The sequence below is a fragment of the Hemitrygon akajei genome, chromosome 5 (assembly GCF_048418815.1).
Source record: "Hemitrygon akajei chromosome 5, sHemAka1.3, whole genome shotgun sequence".
Taxonomy (NCBI): Eukaryota; Metazoa; Chordata; class Chondrichthyes; order Myliobatiformes; family Dasyatidae; genus Hemitrygon; species Hemitrygon akajei.
In genome coordinates this window covers 17,572,140-17,596,669 of record NC_133128.1, presented here as the reverse complement: position 1 = coordinate 17,596,669, position 24,530 = coordinate 17,572,140, and the positions used below count along the sequence as shown (strand labels likewise).

The following is a 24,530-nucleotide window of genomic DNA, read 5'->3' as shown; positions in this document are numbered from 1 at the left end:
GAAGCCTTCAAAAATGAAATTTTGAGAGTACGAAACTTGTATGTGCCTGTCAGAATAAAATGTATAACAGGTTTAGGGAACTTAAGTTTTCAAGAGATATTGAGGCCCTGGTTATGAAAAAGGAGGTGCATAGCAGGTATAGACAGGTAGGAACAAATAAAGTACTTATGGAGTGTAAGAAATGCAAGAGATCACTTAAGAATGAAATCAGGAGGGCTAAAAGAAGGCATGAGGTTGCCCTTGCAGACAATGTGAGAAGAACCCTATGTTATTCTACAGATCAAAGAGCAAAAGGATTGCAAGGGACAGAATTGGTCCTCTGGAAGATCAGAGTGGTCATCTATACATGGAGCCAAAAGAGATGGAGGAGCTCTTAAATACAGATTACAGAGGCAGAGGTGTTTGCTGTCTTGAGGTAAATTAGGGTGGATAAATCCCCAGGGCTTGACAAGGTGTTCTCTCGGACCCTGTGGGAAGCATGTGCAGAAATTGCGGGGGCCCTAGCAGAGACGCAGAGATATTTAAATCATCCTTAGTGACAGGTGAGGTACTGAAGGATTGGAGGATAGCCCATGCTGTTCTGCACTTAAGAAAGGCTCTAAAAATAAACCAGGAAATCATAGGCTGGCGAACTTGACATCAGTAGTGAGAAAGTTATTGGAAGTTTTCTAAGGGACTGGATATATGAGTATTTGGATAGACAGGGATTGATTAGGGATAGTCATTACGACTTTGTACGTGGTAAGTTGTATCTCACAAATCCTATAGCGTTTTTTGAGGAAGTTGCAAAGAAAGTGGATGAAGGCAAGGCAGTGGATATTGTCTACATGGACATTTGAGAAGATTCCAGATGGGAGATTAGTCAAGAAATTTCAGTCGCTTGTCGTTCATGATGACCTAGTAAATTGGATTAGGCTTTGGCTTTGTGGGAGAAGCCAGAGAATGGTAGTAGATGTCTGCCTCTCTGACCAGAGGCCTGTGGCTAGTGGAGCACTGCAAATATCAGTGCTGGGTCTGCTATTGTTTGTTGTCTACATATGTCATTGGTTTGGATGATGATGTGTTCAAATAGGTCAGCAAATTTGCAGATGATACCAAGATTGGGGGTGTAGTGGACAGCTAGGAAGACTATAAGAGCTTGCAGTAGGATCTGGACCAGCTGGGAAAATGGGCTAAAATGGCAGATGGAAATTAATGCAGACAAGTGTAAGATATTGCATTTTGGCAGAACCAACCAGGGTAGGTCTTACACATTGAGCAATACAGCAGTGAGGAGTGCAGAAGAACGAAAGGATCTGGGAATACAGGTCCTTAATTCATTGAAAGTGGCAGCACAGGTAGAAAGGGTTGTAAAGAGAGCTTTTGGCACATTGGCCTTTATAAATCAAAGTATTGAGTACAGGAGATGAGATGTTATGTTGAAGCTGTATAAGACACTGGAGAGGCATAATGTGGAGTATTGTGTGCAGTTTTGGTCAGGGACGATGTAAAAGAGGTTTAAGGAGTGCAGAGAAAATTTATAAGGATGTTGCTGGGACTGGAGGACTTGCGTTATATGGTAAGATTGAATAGGTTAGGACTTTATTCCTTGGAACATAGAAGATTGTGGAGAGATTTGATAGAGGTAAACAAAATTATGAGGGGCATAGATAGGGTAAATGGAAACAGGCTTTTTCCGCTGAGGTTGGGTGGGACTACAACCAGAGGTCATGGGTTGAGGGTGAAAGGTGACAAGGCGAACCTGAGGAGAAATTTCTTCACAGAGGGTTGTGAGAGGGTGGAATGAGCTGCTAGTGCAAGTGGTACATGCAAGCTTGATTTCAATTTTTAAGAGAAATTTGGATAGGTACATAGATGGGAGGGGTATGGAGGGCTATGGTTCAGGTGGAGGTTGATGGGAGTAGGCAGTTTAAATGATTTTGACATGGACTAGATGGGATGAAGGACCTGTTTCTGTGCTGAATCTTCTATGACAGTAAAAGTAAAATTTGAAGAACTGTCAATTCTTGCTGACTTCGTTGGAACATTTCAAGCTTCTAGTGCAGACTGTGAACATGGATTCAGTCTCATGAATTCAATCCAGAAGATTTACACAAGGTGAAAGATTTTCTTTGTACTTCATTGTACCCTTGAATTAATTAATAATATCAAAAGTATGTGATTTTTCCATTTTAATTCTAAATATTCATAGTATACATATTACAAAAAAAAAATTATAATGTGCTATGCAATTTTCTGGCAGTGTAAAAATTTCTTGCTCAGAGCAACAGTTGTAAAACAAAAGCTAGAGGGAATGTTGCCCTTGACCGACCAAATTCATGCCAATTGTCAAGCGTTAATCCTACATTCACTCTTTTATTCTTTAAACATTCCCATTTTTGCTCCAACCTATCCCCCAGACTCTGTCTGTGACGTACTAACTAGGGATGGCTCACAGTAACCAATTAAACTATCGACATGCCCGTCTTCAGGACTTGAGAGAAAATGTGAGCACCCAGAGGCAGCCAGTGTTGTCCCAAAGCGAACGTGCAAACTTCACAGCAGGAGCAATGGAGATCAGGGCTGAACGAGTAACTGGAACCACAGAGAGCAGCTGTGCCACTGTGCTGCCTGCTTCTCCTCCCTCTTCCCACTCCTACATGTGTGGTCAGATAATAATCAGTTGGGATTTGAATAGCTTGTGGGACTGCCAACTGCACATTGTAGGATGTTTTATTTATTCAGGTAACACTGAGGACGAGTGTACATACAGAAAGGTGCTGGGAAAAATCCAGCAACATCAGGAAAGTTCCCACCCACCCTGCTCATGACTCGTTTGTCCCACTATTGTCAAGATGAGGCTACATAGCATCCATGTTAGGACCACCAAACTCAAAAACAGTTACTTACCCCAAGCTGTAAGGCTGATCAACACCTCCACCCACTAACCCACCCCTCCACACCCCCAACCACCACTACTTTATCATTTCCTTTCAGTCACCTTACGTACAGAGACTCCTGTGCCTAGTGTCACCTTATGGACAAACAATCAATCTATGCATATAAAAGCATAAGTACTTATATCTATTGTGTTTTTTTATTTACTGTGTTTTTTAATTGTATTGTGTTTTTTTGTGCTGCATAAGACCTGGAGTAACAATTATTTCATTTTCCTTTAACATTAAACAATCTTGAATCTTGAATTATGGGGAAAAAAAGAAAATATTCAAATTGTGTACTTTGCAGTTTTTGTATTGTTATAAATATGCACATATCAATTGGCTTCAGGAAACAAAGGGAGCCAAATTCAACCAAGCTTGCTCCTCCCCTGTAGTACGTGGCTGACTACGGTCTGAGACTCTATCTCCATCTAAGATCTCTGTTGGTTTCCTTGCTTGTTTCAAATATATGCACCAGGCCATGATGAAATGGTGGAGCAGACTCAATGAGCCAAATGACCAAACTCTGCTCCCATGTCTTATGGTTTTACTAGGTGACTAACAAGGAACAGAATAAGCATTTATGGGTCTTCCTCTGGTTTGCAACATCTAACAAGTGACTGGTGCTGGCTCGTCCACTTCTTGTGTCAGGGACCACAGAGAGGGGTGCTTTATTTTCTGATGATAAAAAGATAGGTAAGAAGAGGACATAAAGGGATCTTGACAAACGAAGTGACCTTATAAAGGTGCATAAAAATCATGATAGGTGTGAATGCATACAGTTCAGGGAATCATAAGAAACTAGAGGGTACAGGTTTAAGGTGAGAGGGGAAAGATTTAAAAGGGCAACACACAACATTCTGTATGAACTCAGCAGGTCAGGCAGCATCTATGCAAGGGAATAATCAGTCGGTGTTTCAGGTCAAGACCTTCCTCCAACATTTAGTGCAGAATCTCTTGTGTTTAAGATTTAAAGGAGACCTGAGGGCCAATTTTTTTTTTTGGGGGGGGGGCTTAAAGGGTGAAGTGTATATGGAATGCATTGCCGGGAAAAGTGATTGAGGCACGTAAAATAACATGTTAAAGACACTTGGACAAATAGATGAAGAAGAAAAATTGAGAGGGAGATGAGCCAAATGCAGGCAGGTGAGACTAACTTTGATGGGCATCTTGGTCAGCATAGATGAGCTGGGCCAAATGGCCTGTTTCTGTGCTATACTTATCTGCCTTTATCTGATGGGTTAAGTGAGTATGCAAAGATAAAAGACAGCAAATATTGTGGGGAAATGTGGTGCTACATATTTTAGCAGGAAATTTGAAAAAAAAATTAAATGGTGTGAAAGATTGCTGAGCTCTGAGACGTAGAAGGATTTCAGTGTCCTAGTGTACTGCTCCCAAAAGGCTAGTGTGTAGGTAGGTACAATGCGTAACTTGGATCATTTGACCAAGACTAGTCCAATTTTGACCTTGGTACTACTTTTCTGCTCTCTCCCACACACCTTGGCTCCCTCTTGCAAACTCACAGCTATAAAGTATGGCTGTTACTGTCTATTTTTATCGAAATTCATTTGCAGTAACTTTCAACATCTCATCCCATGAAATTGTTTTAATTATAAATCTCTCTAATTTTTAGTAATTCTTTTCCAACTTTTGCATCTTAGGATAACACCAATGTAAATTAGAGATGTTGTTACTGCTTGTACAGCCTTGAGACAACACTTTTGATAAAGATCTTTTTATAGAAGTAGTCCATAGTAAAAAAAGATATAAAGAGATTCTGGTGTTACATTTTTATAAATACATACTGTAATTCATATCTTGGCTGGAAAAACTATATGCTAATTATTGTTCCATTGAAATCTATCTGGGCTTTGAATCTTGAAAATATTACAGATTAGTTAGAGGTTTTAGAATATAGCAAGACAAGACTGAGACCAGGCATGTAGGGAAAGTGTCAAGTAGTGCCAAAAATTGTAATTTCATAACACGCTGTCTCTTTCAAGTAGAGAAAAGCCCTGAGTCATTTGCACTAAGTGGCCGCTTTATTAGGCACAGCAGTTGAATCTGTCAGGGTCTTCTGCTGTTGTAGCTCATCCTCTTAAAGGTTGGACACGTTGTGCATTCAAAGACAATCTTCTGCACACCACTGTTGCAACATGTGGTTATTTGAGTTACTGTCAGCTTGAACCAGTCTGGCCATTTTTCTCTGACCTCTCCCATTAACAAGGCCTTTTTGTCCATAGAACATGGCTCATTGGATGTTTTTTCATTTATCTGTAAACTCCAGAGACTGTTGTGTGTGAAACTCCCAGGAGATCAGCAGTTTTTGAGATACTCTAATAACCACCGTGTCTGGCACCAACAATCATTCCACGGTCAAAGTCACTTAGATCACATTTCTTCCCCATTCTGATATTTGCAGTGCTCAGTCCACTGCTGTTCACTCTGCTGACCCATGACTGTGGTGAGTCTCATCAGCAAGACCAACGAGTCAGCATACTGAGAGGAGGTGCAGCAGCTAATGGACTGGAGCAGAGCCAACAACCTGTCTCTGAATGTGAACCATAGAATATTACAGCACAGAAACAGGCCTTTTGGCCCTTCTTGGCTGTGCCAAACCATTTTTCTGCCTAGTCCCACTGACCTGCACCTAGACCATATCCCTCCAAACCCCTCTCATCCATATACCTGTCCCAGTTTTTCTTAAATGTTAAAAGTGAGCCAGCATTCACCACTTCAACTGGCAGCTCATTCCACACTCCCACCACTCTCTGAGTGAAGAAGCCCCCCTACTGTTCCCTTTAAACTTTTCCCCCTTCACCCTTAACCCATGTCCTCTGCTTTTTTTTCTCCCCTAGCCTCAGTGGAAAAAGCCTGCTTGCATTCACTCTATACCCATCATAATTTTATACACTTTTATCAAATCTCCCCTCATTCTTCTATGCTCCAGGGAATAAAGTCCTAACCTATTCAACCTTTCTCTGTAACTCAGTTTCTCAAGTCCTGGCAACATCCTTGTAAACCTTCTCTGCACTCTTTCAACCTTATTAATATCCTTCCTGTAATTAGGTGACCAAAACTGCACACAATAAGAGGACAAAAGAGATGGTTGTTGACTTCAAGAGGGCATGGGGCGACCACTCTCTGCTGAACATCGACGGCTCCTCAGTAGAGATCGTAAAGAGCACCAAATTTCTTGGTGTTCACCTGGCAGAGAATCTCACCTGGACCCTCAACACCAGCTCCATAGCAAAGAGAGCCCAGCAGCATCTCTACTTTCTGCAAAGGCTGAGGAAAGTCCATCTCCCACCCCCCATCCTCATCACATTCTACAGGGGTTGTACTGAGAGCATCCTGAGCAGCTGCATCACTGCCTGGTTCGGTAACTCCACCATCTTGGATCACAAGATCCTGCAGCGGATAGTGAGGTCAGCTGAGAAGATCATCGGGGTCTCTCTTCCCACCATTACAGACATTTACACCATACGCTGCATTCGCAAAGGAAACAGCATTATGAAAGACCCCACGCACCCCTCATACAAACTCTTCTCCCTCCTGCCATCTGGGAAAAGGCACCGAAGCATTCAGGCTCTCACGACCAGACTGTGTAACAGTTTCTTACCCCAAGCTATCAGACTCCTCAATACCCAGAGTCAGGACTGACACCAACATACTGCTGTCTACTATGCCTATTATCTTGTTTAGTATTTATTGTAATGCCTGCACTGTTTTGTGCACTTTATGCAGTCCTGGGTTGGTCTGTAGTCTAGTGTAGTTTTTTTTTTCTGTGTTGTTTCTTACGTAGCTCAGTCTAGTTTTTGTACTGTGTCATGTAACACCATAGTCCTGAAAAAATTTTGTCTCATTTTTACTATGCACTGTACCAGCAGTTATGGTTGAAATGACAATAAAAAGTGACTTGACTTGACTTGGTCTAAACAACAACTGAACCTCTTGACCATGTCTGCATGCTTTTATGTATTGAGTTGCTACTATGTGATTGGCTGATCAGATATTTACATTAATGGGCAGATATGCAGGTGTATCGAATAAAGTGGCCACTAAGTGTATATTACAATCCTTTATAGATCTTCATGAAGGTAAAAAGGATAAGAAAAAAATTGACTTTCCAGTGAAGAATGGAAAAATTTGATTCTGGGCCCAGTCAGGAAACTATGAAAATTATGACACCATTTTAGTTCTAATGAAGGAGGTTCTTTCCCCAATTTGCCTCTGAGAAACAGATCAAGTATTTACAACATTTTCTCTTTCATTGTTTCTATTGCCCTCACATTGTTTCAAAATGCCACAACATACATTGTGTTATTTTGTATTCTTCAAAGTATAGAATATTAGCAATAGAGAATGGAAACGCAAGGCATCCTGCAGATGCTGAAATCCAGAGTGACAAACACAAAATGCCAGAGGAACTCGCCAGGTCAGGCAGCACCTATGCAGAGGAATAAACAGTTGACGTTTTGGGTTGGGACACTTCATCGGGATTGGAAAGAAAGGGGGAAGAAGTGAGAATAAGAAGTTGGGGGGGGAGGAAGGAGTACAAGCTAGCAGGTGATTGGTGAAGGCAGGTGAGAGAAAAGGTAAGTGGGGGGGTGGGAGGGAATGAAGTGAGAAGCTGAAAGGTGATAGGTGGAAAAGGTTGAAGAAGAAGGAATCTGATAGGGGAGGGGAGTGTACCGTGGGAGAAAAGGAAGGAGGTGGGGCACCAAAGGGAGGTGAGAGGCAGGCAAGGAGAAAAGAAGGGGTTAGAGGGAGCCAGAATGGAAGCTGGAAGAAGAAAGAAGGAGAGAGGAGGGAGAAATTACCAGAAGATAGAGAAATAGATGTTCATGCTCTCAGGTTGGAGGCAACCCAGATGGAATATGAGTTTGCTGCTCCAACCTGAGAGTGGCCTCATAGTGGCAGTAGAGGAGGTCGTGGAACTTTGTAATTTCATTAACTCAGTTGGAATTACATACCCACAGAAGCAAAAATAAATTCTGTATGTTCCGACCCAGCAATATGCTTCAGTTCCAATCTCATACAATTAAACCTCCAGGGTGATATTTCACATTAGAGCTAAGTTAAAGATCATTCTATGCTGGAGTCCAATGCCCTTTAGAAATCAAAAGACTGCAGATTCCTGGCACAGCTACAGTATTTAACCTGTAAGGTTTATTCAGTTTTGAATCTTGGCAGAGAAATGAAAGGCCCGTCGTGTTATCTTTCATCTGTCCTTTCAATTTTGTTTCTTTTCTTTCAAAAGAACTGCTTGGGTACAAAAAATTAAAGCTGCTTCAGAACTGTATATAGAGACGGAAAAGAAAAAGCGGGAAAAGGCTTACTTGGGTATGTAAGGTTACTGTGAGCATACATAAAGTGAAGTTTCTTCAAAAGCATTTCCCATTTCTGAACTTATTCTCTTCATCTCTACAGTTCGCTCCCAAAGGGCTACAGGCATTGGCAGGCTGATGGTAAACATAGTTGAAGGTATAGAACTGAAAGCATGTAGATCCAATGGTAAGAGTTACTGGCTTCATTGATATTTTTCTGAATTAAGTGTCAATCTCCAGAGGAAGGAATCAACAGGTTGCGATGATCTGAATTCTCAGAATAGAATTTCTTTCTACTGTACAACCGAAGATTCAAAGGTTCACCTATTATCAAATTGTGTATGCAGTATACAACTCTTCGATTCTTCTTCTCCAGACAGCCACGAAACAAAGAAAAACTGTGGAAGTCAGTTCAGAGAGATACAGCAAGCCCAACCCCCTGCACAAAACAAAATGAATGGCAACATGACCATCAACTGCTAAATCCCCCTGCACCCCACAAATCACAACATCAGCCCCCAAATCCCTCTTTCCCGCATAAAATGCAACACAAATATTGGCCCCCAAATCCCCCTCCTCTGCTCAAAAAGACAAGAAAGAACGGGTGAAAACATATTCTAATCCTCTTGAAATAATTTGCTTTCCTTACCATTGACTCAACCTGCAAGCTAACCTTTCTGGAGTCCTGCAATAGGACTCCAAGTCTCTTTGTACCTCTGATTTTTAAATCTTCTCCATTTAGAAAATAGTCTATGCCTTTATTCCTTTTAACAAGGTGCATGACCACACTCTTCCCTACACTATATTCCATCTGCCACTTCTTTGCCCATTCTTCTCCCTGCTTCCTGAACACTACTTATCTGACACACTACCTACCTTCAAATTGTTCACAAACTTGGCCACAAAGCCATCCAAGTTATTCGCATATAACGTAAAAAGAAAATGTCCGAACACCAACTCCTGCAGAACTCCATTAGTCACCAGCCGCCAAACAATTGTAATTTGTATCCCACATCCAAATGTTCCAGGTCTTAATGACAAAATAAAATGATTATCTACAAGTCTAAACTTGTTAACAGTAAATCCAATTTTCCGTTACAACAATAGTTGCATGCTATAACATTATTAATGAAATTCCTGAAATTTGGGTTTTGTCACTGCTGTCTTTCATGTTAAGCTTTGTCTGCAGTTTCCTGTAACCACATTAGCACCATCCATATCCCTATTTACTCATTATTAGCCCTCACTAATCTTTCTCTACAACACTAAGTCACTAAGTTAGAGATCCAGAACTCTTGAAGACTGGTATTTGACAACTGTGGTACCTGGAAATGTAACTCTCAACAAATCTCTTTGGCATATGATCACAGTGATTATGGCCAGGAAATCTGGGAAAACTTACATTATAGCTGTTAAAACTTTAGATGTAATTAATGTTTTTGTTTTCCTTTTAGGTAAAAGTAATCCTTACTGCGAAGTGACAATGGGTTCTCAGTGCCACATCACCAAAACCATTCAAGATACTCTGAATCCCAAGTGGAATTCTAATTGTCAGTTCTTCATCAAAGACCTGGAACAGGATGTACTTTGCATCACTGTATTTGAGCGTGACCAGTTCTCACCAGATGGTAAGGATCATTTGTCATTTTTTACATATTACATATTTTCTCTTGACTAGGAGCAAGCCATTCAGGCCTTTGAGTTTCTGCTAGCTCTTGGAGCAGTGATGTCATTCCTGTTCAAAGTTTAAAGTACATTCATTATCAGTATGTATACATTATACAACCTCAACATTTGTCTCCTTATGTCGTGGTTTTTCGTGCCTCACAAATGACCAAGAGACGCAGAAGATTCTTCAAGAAGGGTTAAACTTTAATTTGCAAATCAAAGCTGAGACAGTCATTGAGCTAGTCGCTGATTGCCCACCAATCCCCGGACACAGCATTTTTTATAGCAATCTCCTGGTCCAGTTGCATTAGCATATGTAATCGATCTATAGTTGCATATTACACGTACTACACGTATATCATGTCCCTATTGTTTCTATTAATTGACTTAATCATGTTCTAATCTACATCTCTTAGCTACTTCTCCTTAACACACCATTGTCCTCTACATTCCCAAGACTTCATTCTACTAAATTGAGTACATGCATAGCAAATAACTGACTTCATAGTTAAAATTTATACTTTTATACTCCAATACTTACAGGCAGCCACGAAACAAGAAACCCAAAATAAACCATTAAAAAAAGACCAACAAACACCCAATGTACAGAGAAAGAGCAAAAAAACTCAAATCGCAACAGCATCCAGAACAAAAGTGAATCCATAGACACGAAGACCAGAGCAGCTAGAGCCGGCCCACTGTCTCACCTCTGTTCATCACACAGCAGAGCCAAGATGTTGTGGAGCTCGCAGGCACAAAGCCCAGAGCAGGCCCATAGCCTCAGCCTTAGTGCAGCAAAGAGTGGAGAAGTGAGCAGGGTGACCTTTGCCTCTGGTCCCGACGCCCTGCCTTTTCAATCCATCTGGCCTGGCGTTTCAGTCGTCCCAACTGTGGGTCGTTCCTCGCTCTAAGACCTGGGTCCTTGACATTGACACACTATTGGCCTGGACCACGCCACCACGTTCCAGCCTGTACCCAACCTTTCCAAATTATTCACCTATTTATTTCACTGCCAACTGAGCTCTCTCACGTGTCATTACTGTCCCATGGATTCTCTTGTCAACCACTGACACCAAGAGCAATTTAAGTAATAGGCTCTTCCAGCCCAGTGAGCCCATGCCTCCCAATTACACCCATGTAACTAATTAACCTATTCATGTGAACAACACACACAAAATGCTGGAGGAACTCAGCAGGCCAGACAGCATCAGTGGAAAAAAGTACAGTTGATGTTTCAGGCCGAAACCCTTCGACAGGACTGGAGAAAAAAAGCTGAGGAGTAGATTTTAAAATTTGGGGGGTGGGGAAAGAGAACCACCAGGTGACAGGTGAAACCTGGAGGGGGAGGGATGAAATAAAGAGCTGGGAAGTTGATTGGTGAAAGAGACAGAAGGCCATTGAAGAAAGAAAAAGGGGGAGGAGCACCAGAGGGAGGTGATGGGCAGGCAAGGAGATAAGGTGAGAAAGGGACAAGGGGATAGGAAATGATGAAGGAAGTGTGGTGGGGGCGGGGCATTACAGGAAGTTTGAGAAATCGATGTTCATGCCATCAGGTTGGAGGCTGCCCAAATGGAATATAAGGTGTTGTTCCTCCAACCTAAGTGTGGCCTCATCACGACAGTGGAGGAGTCCATGGATGGACATACCGGAATGGGAATGGGATGTGGAATTGAAATGGGTGGCCACTGGGAGATCCCACTAGAGCAACACACATAAACTGCTAACGTCAACTACTTTTTTCCATTGATGCTGCCTGGCCTGCTGAATTCCTCCAGCATTTTGCATGTGTTGTTCAGATTCCCAGCATCTGCAGATTCTCTTTTGTTTGTGAACCTATTAATCTGTGTGTCCTTGGAATGTGGTGTTGGATCCTGATGCGTTTGCAATCCAAAGGTTCCTCAGAAGTCAAGAATGAGACATATAACTTATTGCTAGCAATTTTATTAAGTGTTATATGAACAAAGAACAAACAATGAAAAACAAGCTGAGAGAATAAAGTAAATCAAAGGAAAAAGAAGTCATGGTCATCTCACACAGACTAGAGATAACAATTAATCGATAAAATAGCCAGATTGAAGTGGTGTGACACGTGCTGCAGAAAAACTGAGAAGCTTCTTGAAAAATAAAAGGCTATTGTACTGTATTTGCTACAAAATTCACTGAACATGTCAGTAGATGGTTTATATTAAAATACAAACAATCATAGTTCTTATTAAACTACAAGAAAAAGAACAATTCTACATCACAATCCAACTGTGGGAGGAAACCAGAGCACCTGGAGGAAACCCATGCATTTATGGGAGAACGTTATAGATAGATAGATAGATAGATAGATAGATAGATAGATAGATACTTTATTCATCCCCATGGGGAAATTCAACTTTTTTTCCAATGTCCCATACACTTGTTGTAGCAAAACTAATTACATACAATACTTAACTCAGTAAAGAATATGATATGCATCTAAATCACTATCTCAAAAAGCATTAATAATAGCTTTTAAAAAGTTCTTAAGTCCTGGCGGTAGAATTGTAAAGCCTAATGGCATTGGGGAGTATTGACCTCTTCATCCTGTCTGAGGAGCATTGCATCGATAGTAACCTGTCGCTGAAACTGCTTCTCTTGTCTCTGGATGGTGCTATGTAGAGGATGTTCAGAGTTATCCATAATTGACCGTAGCCTACTCAGCGCCCTTCGCTCAGCTACCGATGTTAAACTCTCCAGTACTTTGCCCACGACAGAGCCCGCCTTCCTTACCAGCTTATTAAGACGTGAGGCGTCCCTCTTCTTAATGCTTCCTCCCCAACACGCCACCACAAAGAATATTATAACTTTTATATATTATATTTTATATTTTATAATATTATAACACAAAGTTATAAACTCCTTACAGACAACAGTGGAATTACACCTGGGTCACGGGCACTGTAATAGTGGTACACCTCTGTGCTGTCCCCAACTTTAGCCACTGGTTAATATATGAACAAGTTAATCTATGAACCAGTTCTCCTTTGGCATGTGGACCGAAACCCACACAGTGAAGGAGCCTGTGGAAGGTCCATTCACGTGGTATCAGCGGGGTCGGCAGAGCTCTGAGATAGCTGCATTACCCACACCACCTTTCTGTGGTCCTAGAGACAACAGTAATTCAGATGTGTGCAAATCTAGTTCTAATTAAAGATTAGTTTTATTTGCCATGTGTACATTGAAATAACGAACCATACTATACAGGGAAATGTATCATTTCCATCAACAACCATCACAATTCAAAGATGTGCAAGATGTAGCCACGCGCCTGGTGGCAACATAGCATGCCTACAACTCACTAGCCCTAGCCTATACATCTTTGGAATGTGGGAGGAAACTGGAGCACCAGGAGGAAACCTTCACAGTCAAAACAGTAGCAGGAATTGAAGCCCAGTCGGTGATCATTCGCGCAATAAAGCCACGTACTAGCTGCTATGTGACCGTGCCCTTTATAGAGATCCACCTTCCTGCATTTCTCTTATGTAAATGAATAGGGATTTTTCTGGGAACAAATCCTAAGAAAGTCAGTACAGTTGTCCTCATTTGTGATACTTTCAACTTTGAGTCTTCAGAGTGGGAGTGAATTATTTGTAGGTTGCTTTTGCTCACTAAATCCCAATTTAACCAATCACTTTCCATGGGGGTCATTCATTGGCATTGATTGATAATGACGTCATTACCTTGATCTGATCTTAAGCAAATCCAATGTGTTCAAGCATGTCTTAGTTTTCTGTTCTGATTCAAATCAGGTTGATTAACAGTTGTGAAATATTGCTGTTTTGCAGCAGCAGAGAAAAAATTGCTATAAATTACAAGAAGAAATATAAAAATAAATAATTCAAAAAGAGAGCAAAGTAGTGAGTTTTGTATTCATGGTCTGTTCAGAAATCTAATGGCAGAAGGGAAGAAGCTGTTCCTAAAACATTGAGTGTGTGTCTTCAGGCTCCTGTACCTCCTCTCCTGATAGTAGTAATGAGAAGAGGGCTTGTCTTGCAGGATGAGAGTCTTTCATGATACATGCCGCCTTCTTGAGGCACTGCCTTCTGAAGATGTCCTCACTGGTGGGGAGGCTCATGCCCAGGATGGACCTGGCTGAGTCTACAACCCTCCGCTGCTTTTTTCAATCTTGGGCATTGGAACCTTCATGCTAGGTGGTGATGCAACCAGTCCAAATGTTCTCCACGTACAATTGTACAAATTTGCAAGAGTCTTTGGTGACATACCAAACCCCCTCAAACTCCTACTGTAGTATAACCACTGTGGTGACATTTTTGTGATTGCATTGATACGTTGAGCCCAGGATAGATCGTCCGAGATGTTGACATTTAGGCATTTGAATATTGTGCAACCTTTGTCCAGTGTCTGTGGCAGACTGTAAATCATAAAATAACTTCTTTTGGCTTCGGATGTTTCTTTTTATCTCCACTTACTTTCTTTCAGCTGCATCACCTGTTGTTTAATTAGTGATATTGATTCATCGGTGATTTCATGCTGAATCAGTACACTCAGACGTGCAACTTAATATGAAGGTTGACATACAGTAAATAATGTATTCTGCCTGCTCGGCAGAATTATGTGGATTTATGAGTCATGCACAGGATCTTGTCAACCGCTGTTTGAATTATTTGCCTCTGTAAGGTTCACAGTCTCGTTGCAAGGCTGTGCTTGACAGTATAGAAATACAGTCGGTGGCCACTTTATTAGGTACACCAGCTCATTAATGCAAGTATCTAATCAGCCGATCATCTGGCAGCAACTCAATGCATAAAAGCATGCTGGCATGGTCAGGAATTTCAGTTGCTGTTCAAACCAAACATCAGAATGGGGAAGAAATATGATGTAAGTGACTTTGACCGATTTGGTGCCAGGTGGGGTACCAGATACTGTTGATCTCCTGGGATTTACACAATATTAGAATTTGGCAGCAGGCCCTTCTTCCCCGGTCCATTCAATCAGACGATAGCTGATCTGATCTTGGCTGCAACTCCACTTTGCTATTCGTTCCCTGTAACCCTTCCCCCAAAATATGTTTGCCTCAGACTCAAAGACATGAAGTGTTTCAATGCCCTGATGAAAGGTCTAGGCTGAACACTCACTCTCCATGGATTCTGCCTGACCTGTTGAGTTCCTCCAGTCTTTTTCCAGGTTTTCAGTATTTGCAGAATCTCTTGTGCTTGTGAAGAGTACAGGTCATGGTGTCAGGGTAACTATGCAAATAGTCATCAGCAGTACCTGGTCAGAATGTGTTGCTCAAGATTTCCAGCATCCGCAGAATCTCTTGGGTTAGTGTCTCAGTAGCACACACACGATGCTGGAGGAACTCAGCAGGTCAGGCAGCATCTAGGGGAGGAATAAACAGTCAACATTTTGGGCCGAGACCCTTCATCAGGATCATCCAGCCACAGCAGTATCTCTTGTGTTTATCTCAGACTCCACAGTTCTTTGAGATAGAGCATTCCAAGTATTCACAGCTCATTGAGAAATAGATGGCCACATATTCTGATGTGCTTCCAGTTTTGGATTGTTCCACAAGCTCAAACACAGTTTTTATTGATTTCTTATAATACTCTTGAATGAACACCTTGTCTTAAACCCCTGATTTTACAATCTGCCTCATCAAGGAGTTTATTTACACTTTATTGTCTCCTTACACGGTACTTTCTCTATATCTGCAGCACTATATTCTGCATTCTGATATTCTTGTTCCCTTTGTACTTGGTTTTGAAACAGTCTATGACCATAAGACATAGGAGCTGAATTAGGCTATTCAGCCCATCAAGTCTGCTCTGCCATTCAATTATGACTGATTTACTATTCCTCTCAACATAATTTTCCTTCCTTCTCTCCTTAACATTTGATGCCCTACCTAATCAAGAATCTGTCAACCTTGGCTTTATACAGTATATATTCAATGACTTGGCCTCCACAGATATCTGTGGCAATGAATTCCGTTGATGCACCACCTTCTGGCTGAAGAAATTCCTCCTCATCTCTGTTCTAAAGGGATGTCCTTGTATTCTGAGACTGTGTCCTCTTGCCCTAGATTCCCCCACTAGATGAATCATCCTCTTCACATCTGCTCTATGTGGCTGGATGGATGGCTTGCAGAACAAAGATATTCATTGTATCTCAGTATATATGTCAATAATTAACCAACACTAATACTAAGGAGAGATATTCTCTCAGCATCTGCTGTCAAACCTACCCCCAACCCCATTCCTAATTTTCTCTCTCTCTCTCTCTCTCTCGTGAGGGAAATAAGTCTTTCAAAGTTCAAAGTAAATTTATTTTCAAAGTACATATATGTCATATATACTACCCTGAGATTTATTTTCTTGCAGGCATTCACAGTAGAACAAAGAAATATAATAGAATCAATGAAAAACTACCCACAAGAATAAGAAACAAGCAGTGTAAAAGGGAAGACTGTACAAAGCAAATAGTAAAAAATTATAATAATAGATAAGTAATAAATAATATTGAGAACATGAGTTGTGGGATCCCTTGTGTCTTGGGTTTCAGTGATCATTTCAGAGTTGTGGTGAGTTAAGTAATCCACTGAGGTTCAAGAGCATGATGGTTGAAGGGTAATAACTGTTCCTCAACCTGGTGGTGTGGGGCCTAAAACATCTATACCTCCTTCCCAATGGTAGTAACGAGAAGAAAATGTTGTTTGGATGGTGAGGATCGTCAATGACAGATGCTGCTTTCTTGTGGCAGCGCTCCTTGTGGATGTGTTCAATGGTGGGGAGGACTTTCCCTGTGATGGACTGGGCTGTATCCATTCCTTTCTGTAGGCCTTTCCATTCTTGGACATTTGGTGTTTCCATACCAGCCACGATACAACCACTGTGCATCTATATAAGTCTTCCACTCTATTTATACATTGCAGATTATTGCTATGTGCAGATTAGCCACTGCAATTCCCAAACTAGCAGCAGAATTTTGTTGGCTCTAAGATTACGTGTATTCTTCCTCTTGTCTTTTACTGCCTCACCATTTTAAGGATTTGCTGTAATAATCTCCTTTTCCTTCTGTATAGATTTTCTGGGCCGCACAGAAATTCGCGTGGCAGATATCAAAAAAGATCAGGGCTCCAAAGGTCCTGTTACAAAGCGCCTCCTGCTTCATGAAGTCCCTACTGGTGAGATAGTGGTCCGGCTGGATTTGCAGCTCTTTGATGAAACTTAAGGGTAATATATGTATTTCTGTACATTGAAAAGCCACTAATAATGACTGAATCAAATACCTGCAGGAGCTAGGACCGCTGAAAACTTCCAATGTGCAGAATACACAGAGCATACTTTGTTTACTGTTTTGTATTCATAGAGAAATGTGAAATTAGAGTTTGTAGATGCCACCTTCATTTGTCAGTGCAAAGCTTTCACATATCTACATTCCACTTCCAGTTTTTCAGACCATAGGTGACGCAGGGCTTGTCTTTCCAAACGCTGACCGGTGGGTCTGAATGGAACTGATTCCATTGTGTGGTAAAAGTTTGCACAAATTTTTTAGGGGATATCACAGAAGCCACTTTTTGGTGGCTGCCTTTGATGAGAGGAGTGAAACATGCCCTCTGGGTTCACTTCATTAAATAAAGTTCGTCACTTTCCTCTGTGCACTTGCTTATAATGTTTTAGAGCAGCGATTCGAAAATAAGGTGCCAAGATAGAATGTCATAAATTATTATAAATCACTTTAGAAGAACTGTTCATAACAAATATCCAGGTGCAGATTTGACTAAGATGGAACATATAAAGAGGAGGTTCCTGATTTGCTGATTGTCTTGAGAATAATGTAAACTTGTTTATTGTGTTAGAGTTTAATATACTTTTGTAAGTCTCTCTCTCTCTCCCCCTCATCCACTGTCTCCCTCTCTATCTCTTGCTCTGTCTCTCTCTCTCTCTTTATCTCCATCGCTCTCTCTCTGCCTCTTTATCTCTTTGTAAGAGAGAGAGAGAGAGAGTCTCTTTAGAAATTGAAGGCCTGAACTTCCACCTCTGACCTTTCTAATGGACTGTTCAGAGGACAGGTTTCTCCTTAGACTTTGAAGCACCAAAGAGGGATGAGATAATTAGACTGAAGGAGGGACATTGATGATCTACCTGTAACCTTAGCTGATTTAATGTACGGTCCAATTATACACTGGAAACTTTTTTTTTGCAAGTAAGAATTACTGTATTAGCTTGTTTGTTGCTGCTGAACAGTTTTCATATTATGTATATATTAATGAACTGTGAAATTTGGCAAAAAGCCCACTTCAAGCTGCCATTGTTTTTATTCACTGTTGTATTTAAACTATGAACAACCTGTCATTTAAACAAAAGCCTTGAAATGGATTGACTCTTCAAAGTCTGCAGAATCAGGGCTTAAGATCATCCTTAAAACATTTCACAAAGTTGCCTGAAATCAGTATGTTTGATTTCACCATCCAAATTGTAATCTAAGCACATCACTTACTTGAGCTCATAAGTAATGAAATATGACACTAATTCTTAGATTAGAGAATATGATACTAATTCTTAGATTATGTGTTCAGTGAACAATATGATAGAATTAAAAGCTCTGTTGGAACATGATACTTTTCATGCAAGCATTAAAACAGAAGAATACACACAAACTACATTTTAGGATTCATTTAAAATCAAAAATTTAGGCTGATTAGTTTTCATGTCACTATATGTATATAGGGAAGTCTTCACTTAATAATCCAGATTACTGTTTCTTTTTACATTTACATTTTTATCAGATTTTATATGTTAAGTGTATTACTGGCTGAAACCCCCTTTTTAAAAATAAAACAGAATACACAACCCAGGAGGCGTCCATTCTGTGTTGCTTTAAAACAGGTGCTGAAATTAATTCTTGCTGTATTTTTAGGGTTAGGGCAACAATGTTTTTAGATGCAAGGTCAAACTTTTTAAAAATAAGATTAGCAACAGTCCCAATATTAGCAAGGAGTACTAACCATTTGCTGGTAAATTCGCGTTTGGAAAGACAAATTTGTTCTGGGGAACTAGGTATATGTTTTTGGAACTACTCGTTACAATCCAGCGGCTTCAAAATTCTTTACTGTTGCTTAATTAGCTTTATTTGTGATCTTATACTGGTGCTGGATTCTGGTATTACTTTTCCCATTGCTTCTGTGTGTACGAGAGATTACAATTCACAGTGTAAAATATGACAATCGTGTGGCTCTCTGAATTTAGAAACTAAAGCATTTTAGTTGGAGGAAATGAACCAGATCCTTTCTAAATTATTAATGTTATGAATAACTAGCAAGCTAAGTCTGAGCTGATAATTTATTAGATAACGATAAAAACTATTTTAACATTAAAGGAGTTATAAAATGTTGATTCTGGCAATGAAAGGGTTATCCAATGGGTAGCGATTGAAGGCTTGTTGGAATTCAGAAGAATGAGGAGGGATCTCATTGAAACCTATCGAATGTTGAAAGGCCTAAATAGAGTGGATGTAAAGAGGATGTTTTCTTTGGTGGGTGTGCGCAGCCTCAGAATAGAGGGGCATCCATTTAAAACAAAGATGAGATGGAATTTCTTTAGCCAGAGGGTGGTGAATTGTGGAATTCATCTGAAGCAGCCAGGTCACTGGAGGTGTTCATGGAGGAGGTTGATAGATTCTTGATTAGTCAGGGCATGAAAGGTTATTGGGAGAAGGCGGGAGAATGGGGTTGAGAAAAAAGTGGATCAGCCGTACTGAAATGGCGGAGCAGACTCAATGGCTGAATGGCCTAATTCTACTCCTGTGTTTTATGGACTTTTTACGCATTTACAAAAAAAAAGATGCTTGCACTGTAGTGCCCTTATGGTAATAAGGTATTAGTTTCCACTGGTTTACTGTTGTGGGATTTGGATGTTGTTCCTATCGGCTACTAGATCATTTACTCCATTAGTAATGATGGATTGTGCAAAAGAATTCACTCACCTCCTAATGTTTTACACACAGTCAGTTCTAAAATCATTGTTTCAAGATTGATAAATGGGAAAAATTATGCCTAATACCCAATCGGTCTGAATTATTTCTTTAAACTACTGTAAAATGCTGAATGGTAAATGTGCAAACTTCCCGCATGGTCAATGTTGGGATTAATTTGAACAAGTCCTTTTTGACTTAGTCCAATTTTACAGATTCCATGGTCTTGTTGAACCTCATTGAAAACATCAATAGTGGATTTGGTGTCATACAAAATTGCAAGAAACATAGACATAGAAACCTTTCCCCATATAAGACTAGGTAACATAGGTTTAAGGTGAGGGTAAGGTGCAGAGGGGATCTAGGAAAGAGTTCTTTTCACACAGAAATCTGGAATGCAGAGGAAGCAAGTTCAATAATCATCTGGTTAAGCATAAACACAAGAGCTTCAGCAAATGCTGGAATCCTCCAAAAGCAGGATTTCCCAGTTGTTTACCATTTTAATTCCAACTCCACTTCCCATTCTGACATGTCAATCCGTAGCCTCCTTTACTAACATAATGAGGCCACTCTCAGGTTGGAGGAGTAACACCTCGTATTCCGTCTGGATAGCCTCCAACCTGATGGCATGAACATCGATTTCTCGAACTTCTAGTATTTTTCCACTCCCCCTTCCCTCTTCTTCAATTCCCCGCTCTTCCCCCCCACCCCACCTCTTCTCTTCTCCTCACCTGCCACTCACTTCCTGGTGCTCCTGTTCCTTCCCTTTCTCCCATGGTCCATTCTCCTCTCTTATAAAATTCCTCCTCCTTCTTCTTCAGCCCTTTACCTTTTCCACCTATTACCTCCCAGATTCTTACTTTACCCCACTCCCCCACCCACCTGGCTTCACCCATCACCTGCTACCTTGTACTCCTTCCCTTCCCTCACCTTATTCTGGCTTCTTCCTCCTTCCCTTCCAGTTCTGATGAAGGCTCCTGACCTGAAACATCAACCATAAATGATTTCCGTAAATGGTGCCTGACCTGCTGAGTTCCTCCAGCATTTTGCTTGTGTTGCTCTGGATAAGTATTTAGATCACCTTGGCATAGTAAATCTGAACCTAGTGCTGGTAAATGGAAGAAGTATGGATGAGAGACAGCATGGCTTTGATGGGTTGAAGGGCAGGTCAGTGTTGTGCAACTCTAATCTTCTGAAAAGGCTTAGTGAAAATTGATTTTTTTTTTCTTTTTTCAAGCCAACCCCAAATGAAGGGTTTTAAGACTCTAGGTCCTTTAATTAAGATATCTAGGTTTTGCTGCGTTCTATAAACTTAAATCATCTATAGGTTTATTCAGTTAAAGAAGTTGGTAGTTATACATCAATAGCTTTACATGCAAGTGTAGCTTATAGATTTGCAAAGGGGAAAGCATGCTTTCCTGCAGATTAGTTCTGGGAAAACTAATATAATACTTGGCAACTTGGTGATAGCCCTACACTGTGCAACCAATTCTAAACCTCAAGAGTTCAAAAACACAAGAGATTCTGCAGATGCTGGAAATCCAGAGTAACACACACAAAATACTGGAGGAATTCAGCAGGCCAGGCAGCAACTGGAAAGGAATAAAGAGTCAACTTTTCAGGCCGCGACCCTTTATCAGAACGTGAGGACGGTCCTGATGAAGGGTCTCAGCCCAAAACATTCACGTTTTATTCCTGTCCTGTTGCTGCCTGACCTGCTGAATTCCTCCAGCAAATTGTGTGTGTTACTCAAGAGTTCAAACTTTTTGCAGTGTGGCTTGGCATGGCTATGTGGTTGTTCTGTGCTGCCCTATTTATTGCGACAATTGTGTTCAGTTACTCTTAACTAACAGAAGCTGTTACCAATGTCGCTATGTGAAGAATGTGAAGACTGCCTTGCTGGTCATGTCATTCAGCTCATTATGCACTTTTGTTGTCAAGGTTAATAGTATAATATAGTTGGGTTTGACTAATGATGTCTGTATCAAAATAGATTAGTTGGAAATGTAACTGTAGTATAATTTATATAAAAAGCTTAAAATGTTCACATCTTATTGAGGAACAAATTATGCAGAAAGACTCTGAGAGTTTTTAAACTGGAATCTGCACTTTGAGAATGCAATTCAAAACATTCAAACCAGCATAAATTCCGTTGTATAATTTTTATTTCTATGCTACTTGTTGTTATAACCTGCCTATTGTAACAATTTTTTTATAAAAAATCCTTTTATACTAATGAATGTCATACAATCTTTATTGGGTAATTGCATGTTTTAAAGCCACTGTATATTGCACACTTGTGAGGACAAGACGAAACACTCTAGGAAATTGAAATGTTTGGGCTTGTCTTGGTTGTCTTGATCTTCATGGTTTGTCTTGTTCTTTATCATTTAACTAGTTGTAGGTCCAAGAATTTCTCTGCCTATTTTTATAAAATATAAATTCCATGTCTATTCCTATGATACACAAGAGATTCTGCAGATGCAGAAAATCCAGGTCAACACACACAAAATGCTGGAGCAACTCAGCAGGTCAGGCAACATCTATGGAAATAAATAGTTGATGTGTCCTGAAGAAAAGTCTCAACCCTAAATGTCGACCGCTCATTTCCGTAGATGCAGCCTGACTTGCTGAGTTCCTGCAGCATTTTGTGTGTGTCACTGTCTATTCCAAATGTTAGGTGATTAAAAATAAACAATATTTGTAATCTTTATTTGATTGGAACACTATTCACCATTTTTTCCCACAAAGCATTGTGGATTAAAACATGCAATCCCTTTCATTGTGCATTTCAAATTATTGTAGCAACTTAATTATAGGGTTACAGCCACTTTGAATCATTCTCTACAATGATAACTTATTTCAAAGTTGTGCATCAATGGGTAGATTTTTAAATGTGTACAGTTTAAGTCAACGTCCTACAGAGGATATTTATTCTCTATGTTCCCTTGGAATGCCTGACCATATAACGCATGGTGTTCCAAGAGGAAGCAAGGAGCTTATTCCCAGGTGTCTGTTGTTTTCCTGGTCTCAACCATCGTAGATGAAAGAAACTGATACTTCAGGGAGGGTTTCAGACTCTAATATTTCTCTCCTCATTGAACGGCACCCAATCTGAGTGGGGTGACTTGAGACAGAGCAGTTAAAGTGAATGTTGAAGAAGAGGGATGGAGAGAGGGTTTGCTCAGACTCACATTCACTCACCACTGGTGCTCCAGTTAGAGTTTGCAGTTGATACTCTATGTACCAAAATGTAATTTTGACGGGTAGGGATTCTCTTAAATTACTAGAAATATTGCTGCTGTAAGCTTTGTTAAAACAATCTGTGTGCGGAGATCTTAAAATGTAACTTGTAGCAATTAACATGAATACCTAATCTATGGAGGTTAAGCCAAACCCCTTTGCTCTACTTATGTGTGCGATATGGTCATAAGTTGGAGAATCAAGACTTTGTGAGACTCCAGAGTTATTGTTGTTTGTGTGTGGATCTTCAAGGCCAAACTATCCAATATACAGCCAAATGTTATTTTTTTCCATTGTAAATCACTGTCATGGTGCACAATTATACTACTACAATTGAATACTGCTGTGTGTTCATATTCACACTGTTACTTTGGACAGTTTTCATATTGTTCTGTCAACAGAATTATATTTTCTCAGCTTATGTATTTGTGTATTTTCACAAAGGAGAATTAAACTCTGCAAGTTAGTGCTTCACTGAAAAAGATGATTCTTGTGGAGAATAAAGTGAAGTATACATGGGGAAACTTCAAGTGAACTATGTTACAGCAGAATCCTGTTAACTACTGGTGCTGAACAGCACAAACTCAAGCAGAATGGAAAAGGCAGTTTCCAAGCTACTTGAATGCTTTGAGGACCAGCCAAGTACTGGCAAAAGAAAGCTGTAAATCTTATAAACAATCAGAATGGCATATTGTATTGTCTTAATGTAACTCATTTACCTTAAAATAAAGTTCTTGACTTGTGTATTATACAGTCTTGGCAAGTTCTTACTGACGAGCACCATTTCAGGAGGACAACAAGAATCGACTTTATTCACCATATATATCTATGTGTATTGGGAGTTGCTGTGGTGAGTTGGCATGGCATGCAACAAAAACAGCATTCACCATTATGGAGAATAAAGAATTGTATAAAAAATAAAGTTAGAGATTAAAGTATGGATACAGAATAAAATGTGCATAAATACATAAATATCAGTCTGTATTTACAATGTAAACAGCATTATATAAAGTGGTTTGAAGCACTTACACTGCAATGATAAGAATACTGTGATAGATGGCCGGGTGTTGAGCGTTAACTGGAATGGTTGATCAGATTAACTGACTGGAGGAAGGCACTTTTAAGATGGTGTGAAACTTTTGTTTTAATAGCCCTATAACACTTCCCAGAAGGGAACTTTCGGATAAGGCCGTTTACTGAGTTGGTAATGTCCACAATAATTTTTCTTGCCCGTTTCATTGTCCTGAACACATACAGGCCCTGCAGTGACACTAGACTGCAGCCAATGGACTTTTTTGCTGAACTTAAAATAAAGAGATGTCTGTTAGAACTGAGATGAGGAAGAATTTCTTCAGTCAGAGGATGGTGAATCTGTGGAATTCATTACCACAGAGGTCTATGGAGACCAAGT

At 40.3% G+C, this 24,530-nt stretch overlaps 1 protein-coding gene across 4 annotated transcripts in view; it reads left to right on the top strand.

The window, feature by feature from the left end:
- Positions 1-23,868, top strand: part of itsn1 (intersectin 1 (SH3 domain protein)) — a 233,172-nt gene extending 209,304 nt beyond the window's left edge. For all 4 annotated transcript variants that reach the window (XM_073044892.1, XM_073044891.1, XM_073044890.1 and 1 more), the window contains 4 exons: positions 8,182-8,264; positions 8,352-8,435; positions 9,703-9,876; positions 16,986-23,868. In XM_073044892.1, coding sequence (XP_072900993.1) covers positions 8,182-8,264; positions 8,352-8,435; positions 9,703-9,876; positions 16,986-17,134 — 490 coding nt within the window. In that variant the 3' untranslated portion in view covers positions 17,135-23,868. The remainder of the gene's footprint in view (positions 1-8,181; positions 8,265-8,351; positions 8,436-9,702; positions 9,877-16,985) is intronic.
- Positions 23,869-24,530: the final 662 nt, after the last annotated feature.